General features: G+C 49.9%; 2 protein-coding genes across 4 annotated transcripts in view; one reads left to right on the plus strand and one right to left on the minus strand.

The window, feature by feature from the left end:
• Positions 1-7: 7 nt before the first annotated feature.
• LOC111071168 (ubiquitin carboxyl-terminal hydrolase 32) lies at positions 8-10,492 on the plus strand. Of its 2 annotated transcripts, none has more exons than XM_022362343.2 (14): positions 8-294; positions 2,061-2,295; positions 2,355-2,631; positions 2,689-2,917; positions 2,980-3,839; positions 3,906-5,046; positions 5,106-5,411; positions 5,485-5,753; positions 7,217-7,899; positions 7,979-8,148; positions 8,210-8,397; positions 8,456-8,641; positions 8,706-9,176; positions 9,246-10,492. In XM_022362343.2, the coding sequence occupies exons 1-14, from the start codon at positions 237-239 to the stop codon at positions 9,525-9,527; spliced, it is 5,355 nt and encodes a 1,784-aa protein (XP_022218035.2). In that variant the 5' UTR covers positions 8-236; the 3' UTR covers positions 9,528-10,492. The 2 variants fall into 2 exon arrangements, with proteins under 2 accessions (XP_022218035.2, XP_022218036.2); XM_022362344.2 differs by having other exon boundaries at positions 5,485-5,696.
• A 272-nt stretch (positions 10,493-10,764) lies between these two features.
• The window catches only part of LOC111071167 (chromodomain-helicase-DNA-binding protein Mi-2 homolog), a 28,243-nt gene continuing 18,960 nt past the window's right edge, over positions 10,765-20,047 (minus strand). Inside the window, exons 2-5 of one of the 2 annotated variants that reach the window (XM_022362342.2) lie at positions 18,141-18,217; positions 17,069-17,324; positions 11,407-17,007; positions 10,765-11,329 (exon numbers count right to left, since the gene is read on the minus strand). In XM_022362342.2, the coding sequence (XP_022218034.2) occupies positions 11,190-11,329; positions 11,407-17,007; positions 17,069-17,324; positions 18,141-18,217 (6,074 nt within the window). In that variant the 3' untranslated portion in view covers positions 10,765-11,189. Of the gene's footprint in view, positions 11,330-11,406; positions 17,008-17,068; positions 17,325-18,131; positions 18,218-20,047 lie in introns of both variants that reach the window. The other variant, XM_022362341.2, reaches the window with a different exon arrangement.

The following is a 20,047-nucleotide window of genomic DNA, read 5'->3' on the forward strand; positions in this document are numbered from 1 at the left end:
GTGTTGCTCAGGCCCCGACTAGTCGAAACAAATAGTGCAAATAGCAAATAACATTGGACAGGTGAATTCCAGATTCCAGACTCCCCGTTAAACCGTATCATACACTCGAGCCTAAACTGCAACGGTCCACAAACAACGAAAACAAATGTGAAAAGTGAAGCCCGAGACGACGCAGCAGCAGCACCCCACGAATTTGCCGTCGTCGCGCTCACACCACCCCCGCACATAACACTATTATGGGCACAAAGGAGTCCAAACATGCCTGCATCAGCTACGAGGATGCAGTCAAACGTGGTAAGTGTTTAACCTTCAAAGCCTGGTACTATTGGCTCCATCAGTTGACCAGCAGAGCGCCCACCGTCCGCGCTGGCGGCCACTTAAAATGGGTCACTACACGAATCGACGTCTCGGTTCTAGAAGCCCAAAAACAAAAACCATTCTACTGCCCACCAACACAGGTGTAACTGCGCCTTATCGATTCTATTGTTGTGCTCCCATTCTACTTCCATGCTTGCTGCTCACGTTCTCCATTCCCACTCCCTTTCCGTCTTTTTCGGGATTTTCGCTATCTTTTTGCTTTTCAATTGCATTTGTGTGTGCCATGCCAGTTCTGTTTCTCTATGTGGGGGTATTTGCGTCTTCGTCGCCAGTGACGTCACAATAGAAAAGCTTAGCCACATGCCGCCTTGCTGCTGGTCGTAACACTAAGGGGTGGGTGGTGGGGTTTGAAACAACAAAGCAGAAAAAGTTGACTTGCCAGCGAGCGAGTGCAGTGCACGCTGTTCTTGTTCTCTCTCGGGATTGGGGGAGCACATTGCGGTTTCGGATAACTTGGAATTTTGCGGATAAATTATGAATGCTACTACTCTCGCAGATGTTCCATTTCATATGTACATTCAAGGACATACTTTCTGCATTTGTACACACTATCAACTCGTAATCTTTCCTAAGGTGTAGATTATTTTAGCCACGCGAATCTTTCGATCCACAACCACTCTACTACTCCCAATTGCCCGATTTACTTTCCAGCAAGAGCACCTAAATAAAAAGAACACCCGAATGTTACTGATAAGACCCCCCTCCCCCAACTGGGTGCGTGTGTTTCTTATTAGACGCAGCGACCGGTTGTTCGCTTTCAATAAAAAGCAGAAGAAAGGGAGGGCGAAGGGGAAAGAAAATGGAAATGAATGCTTGCATGCAAGCCAGAAAACAGAGAACGTGAAGCAGAATTGCAGCTTTTCAATAAAATTCCGTTTCCGTGACGTCGCATAATTCGCATTGCATTTGTACACCGCTCAATTTGCGGTTATCAATTGTGGCCGTCTTTCGAGTACTTACCTTTGCAAATACTCTCGCCTCGACTCTTATTCAACATGTACTTTAATACCGGGCATTGATTGCTCTCTCCCACACATTCTTACTCTCTTTGCCTAGTCTTCCGTTGTATGGCATGCGAGGCTAATAGAATACGTTAGGAACTACGAATGAATAAAACTTGCGCGGCTTAGAATAATTATGTTTAGCATTTCAGTACTGGCATTTGTTCTACAGAGTATACAAAATTCGATGCGTCATGCATGAGGTTTTCCTACTTTGCACTCTGTCGTGGGTTATTCTGTTCGGTAAACCGCTTTGAGTTACGATTTTTAATCATCGCCGAATGTGTTTGTGCAATCAATGTGCAATTGAGATACGCGGATAACGGTAAGGAGGTTTAACGGAATAGCTTCAGCATCTTCAACTATTGCAACCCATTAGGATAAGATAAGAATAATTACATTCTAGCTGCATTCTGTGTATGAACTTCTAGTGTTGATTGGTACTGAAATAAGCGCTTAAATAAGATTCCCATAATTTAGATTTTACAATCAATCAATGTGATCTCCACTGACGTCACAATGGGGGACTGACACGCCGTTTCGGGGTGTGAAAAATCACTCATCAAAATTATAATCGTATTTATAGTGTGGCGGGGAGCGGGGGGCCCACCGCTGGGATGGGATAAACCACCCAGTAAGTTATTCAATTCAACAGGCATTACTCATTGATTTCCATTTTAGTTAGCGATGCGGAGCTGCGACGCCTGAAGGATGCCTTTAAGAAGTCGGCGGGCGTGGGACGACTCTACCTCAGTCGCAATGCCTTCCAGCAGGATGTTCTGTGCGAGGGAGTGCCGCCAAAGATCACGGATATGCTCTATGCCGCCTGCGGTGGCATCCAACGCGGCATCTCCTTCAAGGACCTGCTCTGCGGACTGGTGCTGATCACTCGCGGCTCCCAGGAGGAGAAAACCAAGTGAGTGATAATCAATGTACTTGGTATCTTACCGATTTTAACGCCTTTTCTGCCCACAGATTCCTGTGGAACCTCTACTGCAACGACTCTGGCACCTACATCGTCAAGTCGGACTATGTGCGCAACGTGAACCTGGCCCCGTTCGAGAGCGTCTCCTTGTTTGCGCAAAGCGAACGCGTCAATTTCGAGCAGTTTCAGGACTGGATTGTTAAGCATCGCAATGCCACAGTCCTTTCCAAATGGCTACTCGCCGATAACTGCGTTAGTCTCACCTCAGAGCTAGAGACGCCCACATTCTATCAGAGCCTGGCAGGAGTCACTCATTTGGAGGAAAAGGTGAGAGAGATTTGGGGAACCTTACTTAACATTTGATTCACCATTGGCTCTTTGCAGGACATTGGCGATCTAGAGAAAGAGTTCTGGCGTTTGAAGAACACCTCACAGAATGGCCAAATCGATTTGCAGTTCCTTGGCCCCCTGATCAGCCCACCCATACCAAAGAATGCACTGGCCGGACTCTTCAATGCCTTCGATGAGAATCGCGATGGTCACATCGACTTCAAGGAGCTGTGCTGTGGCGTAAGCGCCGCCTGCCGTGGACCAGGCGTGGAACGGACGCGCTGTAAGCACTGTCGCTGCCCAATTTGCACTGGTTTTCTCAACTTTCCCATTCTCCCTTTGCAGTCTGCTTTAAGATCTTCGATGTGGATCGCGATGGAGTGCTGAGCCATGAGGAGACCATGCAAATGATCAATGTGCTGCTGTTTGTGGCCAAGGAGAATCGCGACTCTCAGCAGTACACGGAGCTCAGTAAACAGCATGTAATCAGCGATCTGCTCGAGTTTGGGCAGCGCAAGAGTCCGGATGGGGCACCCAGCAACGTCACGCGCGACAATGTCTCACTGACGGCCGAGGACTTTATGCTGTGGAACGTGCAGTGCAACCTTCGGCTGATGCAGCCACTGCTGGACCTCATCTTCGAGCTCTGCCACATCGTATTCGGCCTCTGGCCACAGTGCAAGCACATGGAGAACGATATCGTGCGCGGCTGGTTGCGGCGCGAGGAGCGGCGTCCGTATCGCGTTGGCCAGTTCTGGTATCTCATATCGCGCACCTGGTGGCTCAACTGGATGTCGTACACCCAGCACACGGCCCACACCTGCGACTACTGCAAGCGCACCGCCAGCCAGCGTACTGCCGTGGATGAGGCACTTGTCTGTGACGAGAGCTTCAACACCCACAGCCTCGAACAGCACGACAGCTACTCGCTTGGCTCTGGCTCCGGCTCCGGCTCAGGCTCAGGTTCGGCAAGCAGCGGCATTTCGGCTGGCCGCCACTGCGGTCCCATACGTCCGGGGGCCATTGACAACAGCAATCTGATCACGGCCAATCCGTACCGGAATGTGCGCACCCTCACCGGCGAAGGCGGCCACCTGAAGCGGGACACGCCCATCGTGCAAAGTCACGACTTCGAGCTGGTGCCCAAATCCCTGTGGAAGGCCCTGAATCGATGGTACGGCGACAACCTGCCATTGCCCCGTCAGGTAAGCGCAATCTCACGCATTGACAAATTTGCATGGTAAATACTCTTCCCCTCTACTGCCCCGTAGGTTATTCAACCGCCTAACACGGATGTGGAGCTGGAGCTTTATCCTTTGAACCTGCGCATTCTGCTGCACCAGGCGCAACCCTCTCAGACGAGTCTGAGCGGAGCAGCGGGAACGCAGCTGGGCAGCTGGGGTTCCACAGTGAGCGGCGGCTATGGGGTCCTTGCCTCGGGGGGTGGCTATGCAGCCATTGCGGCCAGCAGCGTGCTGCAGCCCCCTAAGCGCTACCTGGCCTACACGGCGGCATTCAGCCGCCTGGCTACTGTGCGTCAGGTGGGGGAGTTCCTTTGCGAGCAGCTGCGCCTCAAGGCGGAGGATATACGGCTGTGGCATGTGCCGCAGCTGGACAACGGTGCCATACTACTGGAGGAGGATGCCATGTGCCTGAAGGAGCTGTTCATTCGCGACAACGACCAGCTGCTGCTGGAGATACGCAACAAGGATCTGACCTGGCCGGAGGAGCTTGGCTCGTTGGCCAGTGCACAGAGCGGCCAGGGCACCGGGGGGGCTCCTGGCGACCGACGACGCCTCACCCGCAGCTCCATCATGTCTGTGCACGCCCCGGGCGCTACAGGGCTCCACAATCTGGGCAACACCTGCTTCATGAACGCCGCCCTGCAAGTGCTCTTCAACACCCAGCCCCTGGCCCAGTACTTCCAGCGGGAGATGCACCGCTTCGAGCTGAACGCGGCCAACAAGCTGGGCACCCGAGGACAGCTCGCCATGCGCTACGCTGAGCTCCTCAAGGAGGTCTGGACGGCCACGACACGCTCGGTTGCTCCCCTGAAGCTTCGCTTCTGTGTGAACAAGCATGCACCTCAGTTTGCCGGCGGAGGCCAGCATGACACACAGGAACTGCTCGAGTGGCTGCTGGATGCCCTGCACGAGGACCTCAACCGGGTGATGGAGAAGCCGTACAGCGAGTTAAAGGACTCGAATGGACGGCCCGACAAAATCGTGGCCGCCGAGGCCTGGTCGCAGCACCATGCCCGCAATCAGTCGATCATCATTGACCTCTTCTACGGCCAGCTAAAGTCCAAGGTGAGCTGCCTGGGCTGCGGCCACGAATCGGTGCGCTTCGATCCGTTCAGTTTACTCAGTCTGCCGCTGCCCGTCGAAAACTATGTGTACTTGGAGGTGTTGGGTAAGAAAAATACTCAAAGCGCATGCAAGATCCGAGCTACAATTCTACTCTCTCCCCAGTTATCCTACTCGATGGGAGCGTTCCTATCAAGTACGGACTGCGCCTCAACTCGGAGTGCAAGTATGGCGATCTGAAGCACAAGCTGGCCACCCTCTGCCCGCTCCAGCCGAGCCTGATGCTGGTGTGCGAGCTGTGGAACTCGCAGATACGCCAGTTGGTGGGCGATGAGGAGAAGCTGCGCACGCAGACCGCCAAAGAGTTGTACGTCTATCAGCTGCCAGAGCAGAGTAGCGTTCGCACCCGATCCAATTCGGTGCTCAGCACTCACATCGAGCAGGGTCTGAAGGACATACAACGGACTTCCGGTAAACCATTGAGGATGAGCACTCGGTGGCAACCTAGTCTCCAATCTCTTATGTTGTTTGCTCTTCCTTGCAGCCTCTGCTCTCGCCACGGCCCAGCAGGACTCGCTTTCTTCGTTGAGTACACTGCAAACGTCCAGCAAAGCTCTATGCAATGGATATGATCCGGAGGCGGACCAGATGCCGGAGGTGGCCAGATACATAAGCATCAATAGCAACAACAGCAGTGGCAGCATAAACGGAAACAGTGGCCAGGTGCACGAACTGCTGCCAGATGATGCCGGAAAGGTAAGCCGGTGCTTTGGAAAGAGAGAGTGCATGCCCCACAGCCTATTTTGCTTCAAGGTATGGCTTCTAAACTATATTAACATATACACGTATTTAATATCTTTGATTTGTGCCCGCCCTCCACTCCCCCCGGACGGGTGGGTACCCCATATCGAATCCTTAAATTCTGAACATCACTTTTGCCCAGGAAACGCTCTCAATGAAATACAATACAACAAACAAACAAAAACAAAAAAAAAAAACTATTGAGTCAGTCATCTTCTCTGACCCTGACTCCGTCTCCATCTGTTTCTTCATAGAATATCATTTACACGATATTTACACGTGCGAATCGAAATATATTAAATACCAATATGTTAAATGAACAGTTGCCGCCTGTTGTCTGCCGCGTGGTTTGTGGGCTTCCCCTCTTAACTACAACTACAACTACTCTCTCTCTCTCTGTCTATGTATATTCTCCTTACCCACTCCTTACTATCTCGCACACTGTTACCAAATTGATTTGATTTCACTTATTGTTATATCTACATATAGTATCTACCTTCTCTTAGTACTAATCACATTTAATTTGCCTCTTTGTCTGGCCTCTTTCTCTCCCTATAACAATTGTAAATTGTAAAATTATTGCTTAAACAAAAACTTTAAATCTTTGAATCCCTTTTGCGGCTCCTTTAAATTTTTAATTCTTAACAAGTTGGTTTTTTTATTGAACTTAAATATATTCTGTATACTACCATCGCTCTGCTCTTGCCATGCATTCTCTGAACAAATTGTAGTCCTTTGTAGCATCTGATTTGTTTTGGAATAGTTAATTTGATCATATCGTAAGCAATTTCCATACATTCTTTAGAGTTTGAACCTTAAAAGATCTGACACACTCACCTAAACGCAATTCGACAGCTTCCTTAGGCTTAGGCCCATAGATGCTCACAGATATTTTCCATTATTATTGTATATACGAGTAGTACCTGTTCGTAGAGCATCAAATGATTTAGTTCCCTTTTTAAATCACCCACCCACGCTGCACGGTGGGTAAAACAGCCAATTCAGCCTCAACAAATTAATTGAAATTATTCTTTTTTTTTTTTTTAATTAAAAAAAAATATAGAAATAAATAATCATATTATAGACCTAATTTGAAATTCGAAAATGTAATTGGATTGGCCATTTAACTCACTGTGCGCTGCCGTAGAATTATCAGCTTTTGTATTTTATTCACTCTCCGCCAAACTTATTCACGGAGTAACCGTACCTACCCAAAAACAAACCCAAGCTAATTGCAAAAAAACGAAAGTAAAAGTAAAAAGAAAAATAATCGGTAAATTTGTATAGTAGAATTTGAGTTTAGTTTGAGCGTTTATCCCCCCTTCCATAAAATGTTGTACTATATTTACGAGTAGCTTGAACCTTGGTTAATTGAAAGCTTTAATACCTTTAAACCCCTACACACACACACAAACTTAAATCCACAATAACCATCCAAGAATATCAATCCATTCTAATGCCAACTCTTGGTGCAGGAGTCGCTCATCCTGAGCTGCAGTCCGGAGAACACTTTCATGCACGGCACAGCCGCCGCACAGCAGAAGCGCGTATCCGCCGCCAAGCTGCTGCACACGGAGAGCAACACCAGCTCCATGTCGTACACGAATCAGTCCGGCGAGAATTCGATGGAGAGCTCCCTCACGGATCCCATGCCCATGGTGGAGCTGGCCATGGTCGCGGGTAGCAGTCGCCACGGCAGCGGAAGCGGCGATGACAACTCGTTTCGCACGACACCCAACGAGTCCAGTGGCCTCAGCACTGGCCACACGCTGGGCGCCGCCTCCAGCCTGGAGGAGGGTCACGATGTGGATGATGTGGGGGACCATGCCGATGCCGAGGAGGGGGAGGATCTGGATATGGAGCTGCAGATAACCACATCCCAGCCGGAGACCAGCAGTGGCGTCTACTCGCGTCGCTCCTCGCAGCCCCACAGGGCGGGCAAGTATCTGGTGGCTGTCCACCGCAAGATCACGCGACACGACAGCTACTTCCTGTCGTACCACAAGACGCGGCCCAGCCTGTTCGGGGTGCCTCTGCTCATACCCAACTGCGATGGCGGCACCCACAAGGATCTGTATTGCGCTGTCTGGCTGCAGGTGAGCCGGCTGCTCAGTCCATTGCCAGCGACCACAGAGCAGGCGAATCATGCCGCCGATTGGTAAGATCCTAACAGAGCTACCAGAACAGTTGTGAAAGCACTGCGACTCTACATTCTACATTCCCAATGTCTCTTTCAGTGACGACAGCCTGGGCTACGATTTCCCCTTCACGTTGCGTGCCGTCAAAGCAGATGGCCTCACCTGCGCCATCTGTCCGTGGTCGAGCTTCTGTCGGGGCTGCGAGATTCGCTGCAATAACGAATATGTGCTCCAGGGTGCGTTGCCGCCCATCAATGCTGTTGGTGCCGGTAAGTGTACGCATCGGATCGGATGCATATTTAAGTCACGACTCATTCGTTGTCTTTGCAGGTAACACGCACACACCAAAAATGAATGCCAAGTTCCCATCGCTACCAAATCTGGAGGTCAAACGGACACCCGAGTACACCGCCTCGCTGTCTTATACTCCAACAACAAAATACTTTGAAGACTTCACAATTGCCATCGACTGGGATCCAACCGCCCTGCATTTACGCTACCAAAGCACCTTGGAGCGTGTAAGTAGACAGACACAGCTGACAGCATCTACATAGACTAATCCGCATTATTGATCAGCTTTGGGTGGACCATGAGACCATTGCCATATGTCGGCGGGAGCAAGTGGAGCCCGTGGACCTGAATCATTGCCTGAGAGCGTTTACCTCCGAGGAGAAGCTCGAGCAGTGGTATTACTGCAGTCACTGCAAGGGCAAGAAGCCAGCCACCAAGAAGCTTCAGATCTGGAAACTTCCTCCCATATTAGTGCGTTGAAAAGTGTGCCCGTTTTTTCTTTTTTAGTTTATTTCAATGATAATTCTGCTTACAGATTGTGCACTTGAAGCGCTTCAACTGTGTCAACGGCAAGTGGGTCAAGTCGCAGAAAGTGGTTCATTTCCCATTTGACGAATTTGATCCCACGCCGTATCTGGCGTCAGTGCCGCAGGAGACGATACTGCGACACAAGGAGCTGCTGGAACTGAAAGCAGACAGTGATAGTATGACAAAAGCAATGCCAAGCAATCAAATTGTCAGCGAACTGGATGAGATCCAGGACCAGGGAAATGAGGACCAAACAACCGAATCTGCTTCGACGACGACCGTTTCGACGTCTACAGTGGCTGCGGGGAATGCTTCACGACAGAGCAAAACGATCAATGCAGCCAAGCGACAGCGCCTCATCTCCACGAGTCTCACCAAGACGCCCATTGTGGATGGCGAATTCGAGGACTATCATCAGCACCGCCTTAAGCCAGACGTGGATGAGTTCGATCCCAAGTACAAGCTGTATGCTGTTGTGGTGAGTAGACACTCCTTAACAGACTTGGAGCGGATGTGTTTTCTAACCTCTTTTTTGTATGCCTTGTAGTCTCACTCTGGTATGCTGAATGGCGGCCACTACATTTCCTACGCATCGAATTCATCTGGCTCCTGGTACTGTTACAATGACAGCTCCTGTCGGGAGATATCCCAAAAGCCCGTGATCGATCCAAGTGCCGCATATCTATTGTTTTACGAGCGCAAGGGTCTCAACTATGAGCCGTATCTGCCCAACATTGAGGGTCGAGCGCTGCCCAATAATGCCTCTGGTCTGCAGCTCGATGTGGACGAGACCGAAGGTGAACTAAAGAAGCTGTGTGCAATTTCCTAACTGATGCACATTCTGCAACCACCCACCGCTGCTCTTGCTGCTGCTGCTGCTGTGGTCATTTGGCTATGAGGGATCCACCACAGTCTCTTCCCCGATTCTGATTCTGTTACGCTCCATTGTGTTTTTGTGTACGTTTTGTTATTTACTATTCTAAGCTCAATTGGATTGGCTGCTTTAGTTGTTTGTTTAGCCCCTAATTAGTTGTAAGCCTACTACTAATGCCACTTCATGGCCTTAGGGCACTGGTGGTTCATGCATGCACCACCATATTATTTCCAGTCTAGCTTGTATATAAATACGTTTAGTGGGTAGCAGGCTAATGCTTGAAAAACGTTTGTTTTGCCAATATTATCAATATCTGATATCTGATCCCCATATTTAGCTTGTTGCCGTGTTTTTTCTTCTTTTTTTGTTTGTTTGTTTCGTAATCGTATTAGGCCATTAGCGCCAGTCAACATGTAATTATTTTTAGGCCAGACCATGTCCGGCTATTCCATTTACGAGTATGTACTAGTATATTGTAACTATCGTTGTAAATAACAAACGGAAGGAAGGGAGGGACTCTGGACAGTTTGATATTAAAATAATCGAATCATTTGATCGGGAATGTCAGAAGAGGAAATTACGAATTTCTAAATCTGAAAAACGAACCTGCAAACTATTGATTGTTACTCTACTCATATGTATTTACATGTATTGATTATTGATTGATTGGCTTTGTGTGGAGAGTCGATTCGAATCGAATCGGTTCCAAAAATTACATAGTATTTTGCGCTTGTCACAGATCTGACTTGGACATGTCTAATCTAATGATTATGTATTTGATATTTACAAATTATATATGTATGTATACACACCCACAGATATATATATATATAGATACAGAACTTAAATAATTTATATTAATATATACACGAACATGATATATTCAAAAGAGAAACCTATGAATAAAACGAACTTTTATGGCTTGAACTAAAACCGTGTTGGAGGTAATCAACAGAGAGACAAGTGGCCAAGGCTCGGATGCACAAAAAACATAATTATTAGGAAATTTGTTGTGTGAAATGCATTTAGAAAAGAACGAAAAGCAATCCCATACCAGTAGGTAGGAAGGAATACACAAAGTAGTACAAAATTCGAATGCATTATATAGGACTATCTCTATCTTCCTATCCTATACCTATATTCTATCCCACGCACTCATTAAGGGGCCAATCCCATACCAGTTTCCCCAAAACAAATTCAATCGTTGTTCTTTGCAATGGAATTCAATACATTTATATATTGTATCTAGATTATGGTGTAATCACATAGTAAATATGTAAGTAAATAAGCATTATTATACTTGTCGTATGTGAATTGGTATCCATTCCGTTTCGTTCCGTGTGTGAAGCAAGAGCAGAATCAACGGCATGAACGCCGGTATTCGTCAAGTGTCAAATATGTAGAAGTTGTAATATTTGTGTGAACGCGACGAGATTATCGTTATAGGGTGGTTTCTTGTTTTTGTTTTTCATTGCAAATGATTATGATAAATATTTATGAGTTCTTGTGTGTGTGTGTCATTCGGTTTTCAAATTTAAATTCTTAGATTGAGTAAAGTATATTTTGTTGTGGAATACGAATAAGCCTAGCATAGATTTGGAGGTGGAAGAGAGTTGCCTAGGAGCCAGAAGTATTTGATAGCTGTCCGGGGACCGAGAATTGCGGCCGGAAGTTGGCAAAGTTCCCTGCAGGACCGCCAGTGAATGCAGGCAGCGTTGTGCCCTGGAATCCACCGGGGAACTGGCCCATCAATTGAGCTGAAAGCAAAAGAAACCCATCAAAAATGTGCCTAGTTAAACGATGAGACGGCTCATGCTCAGGGACACACACTTACCTGCATTGGAGGAGGTGCCGGCGGTGGCCGCCAGGCGAGAGAGAATCGATCGCTCGGACATTTGTAGGCGCTGGGCCACGGGAGGGATGCGGGCCAGTGTGGCCGGCAGGCGGGAGACATCACTCTTCATGTCGGAGAGCAGTTCCTCCAGCTGGTTGAGCACCTTGTGCAGCACGGCATTAGCGGGCTTATTGCCGGCCAGCGACTCCTTGCTGAGATGCTGATGCGACTCGGCCAGACACTCGACCTCCGCGAAGCGTGCATTCAGCGACATGGCCGGGTGGCTGGGGTCCTGGGCGAGATTAAGGAATGCCGCACGTCGCAGCTGCTCCTCAATGACAAGGGCCTGCTCCAGCAGCTTAAAGCGTCTGGCCAGAAACTTGTTCTTGATCTCCAGGAAATTGCCCTTGCCCACGTCCATCTTGAACGGCTCATTGATGATGGCGAAGCGTATGTCGTTCTGGATGTCCTGCCAGCGTCCATAGCCATGGGTCACGATTCCGGCCAGCAGCCAGTAGTCGTGGCGACGGTGCCAGATCTCGTACTCCCTGCCGGGCACGGCGGCCTTCTCTTCGTTCAGCCAGAGGGTGTGCAGCTCGGTGAAGCCACCGTCGGCGATATTGAACATGAATGTGCGCTTGAGCACCTCGAGATCCTCCACCAGCTTGCTAGCCGCTGCTGCTCCGGCGGCAGCTGTGGCCGACTTCTGATCCGCGCTAGCACTGGCACTGGCACTGGCACTGCCGCTGGCCCCACTGGGCTTCTCCAGTTCGCCATCTTCCTTCACAATCATCACATCGTCATCGTCGTCATCAATGATCGTTGTGGGGATGGGCGGCTTCTTATCATCCATTTTCTCCTTTTCCTGTTCCTTCTCCTTGTCCTTTTCTTTGTCGTCCTCTTCGGTCTTGGGTTCCGCCTTGAGCTCTGCCGTCTCCTTGGCCTCTTCTTTGGGTTCGGTCTTGGGTGCTTCGGCCTTCACCTCCGCCGCCACTGCCGCCACACTCGGTTTGACCTCGGCAGACGATTCTGATTCCGCCTGCTGCTGCTCCTGTTTGACATCGGAAGGCTTCTTGTCCTCGTCAGCCTCTTGCTCCAGCTTCACATCGCTCTTCTCGGGTGTCCCAGCGTCCTTTTCCTTCTCCTTTTCTTTTTTCTTCTCCGCTTCTTTATCCTTGTCCTCGCCCTTTTCCGAGGCAGGAGCTGGACTGGGCGCCGCACTGGTTGCAGGCGTCACACTGTTGCTGGTCGTTGCACTTTTGTCCACCTCCGTGACGGGGCCCGCGACAGGCTTTCCAGGTGGCGCCTCAAGAGCCGCTGGTATCTCCAGCTTGGCACCCAGAGCCGCCTGAACCGGCTCGCATGGCTTCAGGATGATCTCCGGCATGCTGTAGTAGCCATTGATGTGCTCGAATTCCTGCACCTTCTTGCGGATCAGCGACATCACACCGATCCGGGTGAGCACATGCTGGCGGGAGAGACCCTCGCGTGGAACGCCATCGGCAAAGGTCTCCGCATTGTCGGCGCCCGGCTCGCACAAATGGCGCATGAACAGCGAGACGTAGGCCTTGAAATTGCGCTCCGATTTGCCGCGCAGGTCCCTGACCAGCCACTGCGAATTGAAGGCATCCTGGGGCGGCATGCCATACCGCATGATGGCATTGAGGAAGCTCTTCCGCTGGCGGGCATTAAAGCCGAGAACCTCAATACTGCCACCGACACGAGCCAGCAGCGGCGGCAGGGGTCGATCGTCGCGTCTGTCCACGCGGCGTTTGCCCCGACGCTCGCCGCCGTTCTGTTCGTCAAAGTCATCGTCGCCGCCGTCCTCGTCGGAGCCGCCCGAGTACTCCGAATTGTACTCGCTGCCATTGTCCTGCCAGTTGGAGTCGTCCCGATTGGTATCGGCCGCCACAACGCCGCCGTCCGTGTAGTTGACCTGCTTGCGGACGCGCTTGCCCTTGCCCAGGCTACGGCCGACATCCTCCTGGTGTTGCTCGTAGTGGTGTCGCAGCAGCTTGACCCAGTAGGCGGGGTCCGAGTTCTCGGCATCCTGCTTGATGATCTCTGTCTCCTCCTCTTCCTCCTCCTCCTTGGTGGCGTAGGAGGCCACCTTGAACGAGGAGAGGTACTCGTTGGCCCACGACTCCTTCTCCTCGATGCCGCGATTGGTGCGGTCGAGCAGCTCGGCCACCGCCTTGTCGTCGTAGTGAATGGCCTCCTCCTTGTCGTCCTCCTTGAAGAGATCCTCTGTGCCGAAGCGCAGGATATCGTCGAGCTCCTGCTTGGTAAAGTTTGCCCCCTTGCCACCCATCCCGGGTCGCACCACCAGATGCGTGAGCATCATCTTTCGCTTGGCAACCTGCGTGACGCGCTCCTCCACGGAGTTTCGCGTGACAAAGCGATAAATCATCACCTTGTTGGCCTGCCCGATGCGATGGGCGCGCGAAAAGGCCTGTATGTCATTGTGGGGATTCCAGTCCGAGTCGTAAATGATGACCGTGTCGGCGGTGGCCAAGTTGATGCCCAGTCCGCCCGCTCGGGTGCTCAGCAGAAACACAAACTGCTGGGCACCGGGCGCATTGAACCTGTCGATGGCCTCCTGGCGCACTGTGCCCGTGATGCCGCCATCAATCCGCTCGTACTTGTACTGCTCGCCCTCGAGAAAGTCCTCGAGTATGTCCAGCATTTTGGTCATCTGCGAGAAGATCAGCACTCGATGGTTCTGCGATTTCAGCTGCCGCAGCATCTTCGACAACAGCACCAGCTTCCCGGCGGCTTTAGTCAGCGAATTTATTTCATAGAGTCCGCCCGCTGCGGTGGTTGCCTCCTCGGCCGCGGAGGGAAACAGATACGGATGGTTGCAGCACTTCTTCAGGTCCATCATGATGTTGATGAGCGAACAGGAGCCACCACCGGTCTTTGAGTTGAGGGCCTCGTAGTTTTTGGTCAGAATAAATTTATAGAATTTCTTCTGCATCGCCGAGAGCTCCACGCGCACGATGAACTCCGATTTGGATGGCATGTTCTTGAGCACATCCGTCTTGAGGCGACGCAGCATGTGGGGGCCGAGCATCTCGTGCAGTCGCTTCACCTGCTCCTCCTTGGAGACGTCGGCGAACTCGCCCTGGAAGGCCTGCAGGTCGTTGAACTTGTCGCGCGAGAGGAAGTTCAGCAGATGGAACAGCTCCTCGAGATTGTTCTGCAGCGGTGTGCCGGTCAGCAGCAGCTTGTAGGCGATCGAATAGCTGTTCAGGATGCGGAAGAACTTGCTCTGGTTGCTCTTGAGGCGATGGGCCTCATCCACCACAAGGACGGCCCAGTCGATGCTGCCCAGGCAGGCGGCATCCATGGAGATCAGCTCGTAGCTGGTCAGCAGCACGTTGAACTTGTATTGGGTGGTGCGCAGGCGGGAGACCTTGCTGCCCCGGATGGCCCCCTCCTCGAAGCTCAGCTCGTTCTCGCGTATCACCGCCCGCGAGTCCTTGTCCCCGATGTACGTGATGCAGTAGAAATCGGGGGCCCACAGCTCGAATTCGCGCTCCCAATTGACGAGCGTGGACAGCGGTACGGCCACCAGAAACGGGCCGCGGCAGTGGCCCTCCTTGTACAGCGAGTAGAGAAAGGTCACAGTCTGGATGGTCTTGCCGAGACCCATCTCGTCGGCCAGAATGGTGTCGATGGCTTGGCCCCAGCTGTAGCGCAGCCAGTTGATGCCCTCGATCTGGTAGGGATGCAGCTGCATTCCGGTCTCATCGAGGAACGCCGGCTGGCCCTCGTACTTCTTCTTCAGATCCGTGGTGGGCTTCTCCGGTGGCGGTGTGTAGTGCTTCACAGGACGATCCTCGTCGTCAAGCTCCATCTTCTTGGACTTGCGACCCTTCTTGCTCTTCTTGCTGCTGGAACGCGTGTTCTCCGATGTGCAAACGGCCCGCAGATCCTGGTAGTAGTCGATGGCCTGCCGCAGTCCCTGGATGTCATCGCCCTCCTCTTCCCACGTGGACTTGTCGTAGGGCAGCTCGCGCCACTTCACCAGATACATGGTGCTGCCGTCGCGTGCTGTGCGATGGTTGATCACGCGCTGGACAATCAGCCACTCGGGCTTGACGCCGTTCTTGTAGAAGCGCTCCTCCAGCTGCTCCTCATCGTCATCGTCGGCCTTCATGCCAACCTTGTCCTTGTGCCGCTGGATGCGCTTGAAGCGCGTGTCGGCCTCGTCCAGTGACTCCTCGAACTTGGGCGGCTCCTCCATGTCGTATTTGCGCTGAAACGATCTGATCATCAGCGGATGGTGCACATCCAGCTGCACCTCGGCCACCCATTCGCAGTGCCAGTAGGACATGTTGTGCCACTTGATGAAATATTCGCGCACTCTAGTGCCCGCTGCCGCGGCCGAGCCCTTCGACGATGAGGTGGTGCCCCGCGATGTCGAGGGCTGGTCATCGTTGGCCGAACGCTGCACGGCCCAGCGCCAGGTGATTATCTTCTCGGCCTTGCCGGTTAGCGGGGGACAACTGCAGCGCGGGCAGCGCCAGTCACCGTCTGGTATGGTGTCCAGGGCAGGATTCAGGCAGAACGTGTGATACGCCGAGGGGCACGAGTCGCAGCACAGTAGCTCGCCCCCATCCTTGCACACGCGACAGAACTCCTGATGCTCGTCGTCGTCCTCCTCCTCGGCGGCGCCGCCATCGGCCTCGCAATGCGGACACGACCACTTGCCCTCTGGCGGCTCGTCCAGCTCTGGTTCCAGGCAGACCAGATGATACGCCCGCGGACAGGTGTCACAGAGAATGATCTCGCCGCCCTGCTGGCACACCTCACAGTAGTCCTGATGCTCATGCTCCCCGTCCTCGCCCTCGGGGAAGTTCTTCGTCTTCTTGAGCTTGTTCTTCTTCTTGAACTTGTTGCCGATCTTGGTCTTGGCCTTCTTGCGCACCACTGGAGTGCCGTCATCTTGTTCGGTTGCTGGCCCGGGCGCCGCCTCGGCGAGCTTAGCGGACGCGGTGGCTGGCGGTGTCTCCTTCTCGTCGGCACTGTCATCGGACTTTTGCAGCATGCGCTCAAACTCCAGATCCGAGTCGCGTTCGGAAGCACCGCTTGCGTCCTGCTCGTCGTCAGAGCTGTCCCGCTTGCGCTTGCCAAACTTAATCTTCAATGTTGGAACTTTTCCGGAGGGTCGCCGGCCCTTCTTGCCACGGCCGCTGCGCTTGCGGCGCGGTTTCTTTTCCTCCTCCTCTTCTTCTTCCTCTTCTTCGGCGGCCTCGTCGTAGATGTCGTCCGGCTTCTCATTGCGCGATGAGCGCGAGGAACGCGGCTCCTCCGGCTCGTCTTCGGCTACACTGCGCGGTACCTGGCCGCCTCCTGCTGCAGCCGTAGCCTCCTGCAGGATATGGGGATTGCTCTCGCAAAAGTCCCGCCACTTGGCCCCCACCAGCATCATCAGCTTGGTGGCGGCCACCTTTGGGTTCTCCTTCTGCAGTATCGGGCGCACGTGCTGCATGAACGCCTTGTAGGTGGTCAGGGTCTGCAGCTCATCATCATTGTATTCGATCTCCACGTCACACACTCCGAAGGCCGAGCAGACATCCTCCACGGACGGCATGCCTGGGTTGACAAAAAGATTAGCTGATATTCGTTGGGATATTCACAATTTGCAATCGCTCACCTGATGCAGCCGATTCCTTCTCCTTCTCCTTGGCAATTGCCGCCTGTTTCTCCTCCTTGCGTTTGCGTCCGCGCTTCGAGGTGCTCGCGTATTCCACCTCCTCATCGTGCTGCACAAAGTCGCTGTCCTCCTCGCTCTCGTTCTTCTTGCGCTTCTTCTTCTTGCGCCCCTTCTCCTCGCCCTTTCGGGTCTTTCGCTTCTTGCCCTTCTTCTTCTTGCGACTGTCCTCAGGATCGTAGTCATCGTCCTCGTCATTCTGCGTCGATGTATATGCACATATATCGATAATTAATACACAAAAGTTAATTAGCAGACACGCTTTGGGGGCGCTTCTGATAAGAAGGGAAGCCTGTCTGTGTAGGAGTCTAGAAGCACTGCAGCAGCACAGCTGCAGAATGCTGCTAAAGATGATCTTTCGATAAAGGATTGGAGCACACATGCTCCAGCCGCATCTGGTACATGGATGGGACCCATAGGCATGGGAAAATCACCAACCATCTTCCAGGCGAGTATCGATATCCAGGAATGAGGCCATGTAACAATAATAGTAATCAACCTTCTACTCGGTAGGCTGTAAACTTATCAGATATGACACTAGAATCTTTTTCAATTTAGAACCCATCCCGATACATTCAATCGTGTAATGAGATATGTATATCCGCTTGATTTTTCAGTTAAATATAATTTAACTTTCTTTATAACAATCACGATTTATGACTATAACCATAGGTGTACCTAACCATTTCAATATCAACAATCTAACAATTCCAACAAGATTTCAACAGCCAGATGCACAAGCAAAAAGTGAAAAAAAAAATGCCCGAGAATGCAAAAACAAAATAATAAGTCTCCTGTGTATGAATCCCTCACCACAGCTACCTTGTGTGGTATGGTAAGGTACGGTAAATAGTTGGTAAATACTATGATAAATAGTTTGCTAAGGATCATATTAGTTTCCATTTCAGTATTAATTTCCGATAAAAGTTAATTTCTCTATGCTTCTATCTGTGTGAGACTCATAGAAATATGTACATTTTTTTTGTGTAGATAATGAAATACTAACAATACTCACGGTCGGCTTCAGTGGCGCATCGGAGTCGTTGGAGAGCTCCGCCACTGGTGCATTCTCCTCCTGTACCTCTTCTTCCTCTAAACGATTGGATTGGAATAGAAAATGGGAATAAAATATTTTCGATTAGTTTTCAATAATTATAGAAAGAGTGAGACAATGCAGGACAATCATCAATCTGCGATTTACCGTGGTGGAGATCATGTTCAAGTGCCGCGCCTCAAAAAGACCGAGAAGAAGACCTAATCCTCCAAATATGGAAATCAAAATAAAAGAAAAAGCTTTTTTTTTCGATTCAATATTTTATTTGATTCTATTTTTTTTTTTGCTTTTTTTTGTCAAGTTTTTTTTTTGTTGTTTCTCCGTTTTTCATTTTGTTGTTTGTTTGTGGTCTCTTAATCATTACTAGTATATAACAATATCTCGTTTTTTTGTAAGATTTTTCATTCTGCTGGTCTTGTCAGCGGTGTTTGCTCTTAGTTATACAATAATAATAGCAATAATAATAATAATAATAATAATATTTTTCTCTCATGTCTCTTGATCTGGTCTACTCCTCCGTAATCGTACTCTTAACTTTTCCATCCTTCTCTCTCACGACGGCACTACGGCCACGCACTCGATTCTCATTTCTTTTCATTTATTCCTTAATAAGTTCATTCATTTTTTTTCTCATCAATTGCTGTATTAGGTGTGTGTGTGTGTGTGGGCGTTGTGGGCGTGGCATTTATATAAAAACTAGTAAATTTCCATTGTTTTGTTTTGTTTTGTTTTGTTTACTTTACTTATCAAATGTCAATGTTGTATATTAATATATATATATATATGTATATATATTTTGTAGTGTTTTGTTTTTTTTTTTTGTTGTATATAAATTGTATATATGATTTTTGTAATTGCTACGAATCGATTTATTTCATTTGATTTTCCCTTTTTTCGTTTTTGTCATCATTTATCATTGTTCTCCCCCATCCCCCCCACAGTTCTACTTAAATATCATATATAAAAAATATTGCAACGAAATAGCTAAAATTTCTTCGGTTTTTTTGTTTTCTTTACTTACAATTTCGTGTTAGATCCTATGCTTTGCTTTGCTTTTGTTTCCCTATCATCATTCCTCCGTTCCCTATCATTTTGGACACTACTAGAGTTTTCAGCAAATTATTTGATAATTTTCAAGCGACATTTACAATTACTTCCAATTTCACTTTTAACTTTTGACTTTAGGAAGCGTCTGGGTGTGGGTCTGGTCCGGTCTGTCTATAAACTAAAAGAGGGCCGCAATAGTAGCTCTGATACAACCATTAAGTATGCATGTAGGTCTTCCTATTAGTCCTCCTCCCCTCATTCAAATTTTCTTTTGAGCAATGTGCATTTTATAAACCCCTCAAAATGAATATATAAATATGTGTTGTCCCTTTTCTTGTTGTTTCTTGTTCGGATGAAAAAAAAAAGGAAGTACGGGATAGATAGGATTTTTGTTGGGACCTGCTGTTGTTGTGTCTGTTGTGGCTAAAACAAAAAATGTAACAAAAAATATATAACAAATTAACTAGTTAGCGATTAAAAACAGACGAATAATTTTTACTACAAAAGCCGCTCTAGAAATTAACAAGTCGTTAGAAAAGTTCAGTCTATTGTTAGAGGCACGCCCGCATGCAACACCGCGCATCCACCCCGCCCGCCCGCCACAACACCGAAAGGAAAATATATGTGTGACTGATTGTATGTTGCCTCTTTGGGTGCTCTCTCTCTCTCTGTGTATCCTCTCTTCTGTCTGTTTGTGGCCCGCGTATGCCCAGGAAAGAATTGGGTCAATATCAGTGGAAATTTAAGGGGTGTGTTCCGATCCGATCCGATGCCATTCCCCCATCCTGAATGTCATTCCATATCACATCTAAATGTGATTC

The sequence above is a fragment of the Drosophila obscura genome, unplaced genomic scaffold, assembly GCF_018151105.1.
Source record: "Drosophila obscura isolate BZ-5 IFL unplaced genomic scaffold, ASM1815110v1 contig_1, whole genome shotgun sequence".
NCBI classification, from domain to species: domain Eukaryota; kingdom Metazoa; phylum Arthropoda; class Insecta; order Diptera; family Drosophilidae; genus Drosophila; species Drosophila obscura.

What these genes read in the sequence shown, in the direction of transcription:
- LOC111071168 (XM_022362343.2), top strand. Translation starts at nt 237, where the DNA reads ATGGGCACAAAGGAGTCCAAACATGCCTGCATCAGCTACGAGGATGCA. An exon ending in AGGCGTGGAACGGACGCGCT is followed by an intron (nt 2,918 to 2,979) that starts GTAAGCACTGTC and finishes CTCCCTTTGCAG; the next exon opens with TCTGCTTTAAGATCTTCGAT. An exon ending in GGACATACAACGGACTTCCG is followed by an intron (nt 5,412 to 5,484) that starts GTAAACCATTGA and finishes TCTTCCTTGCAG; the next exon opens with CCTCTGCTCTCGCCACGGCC.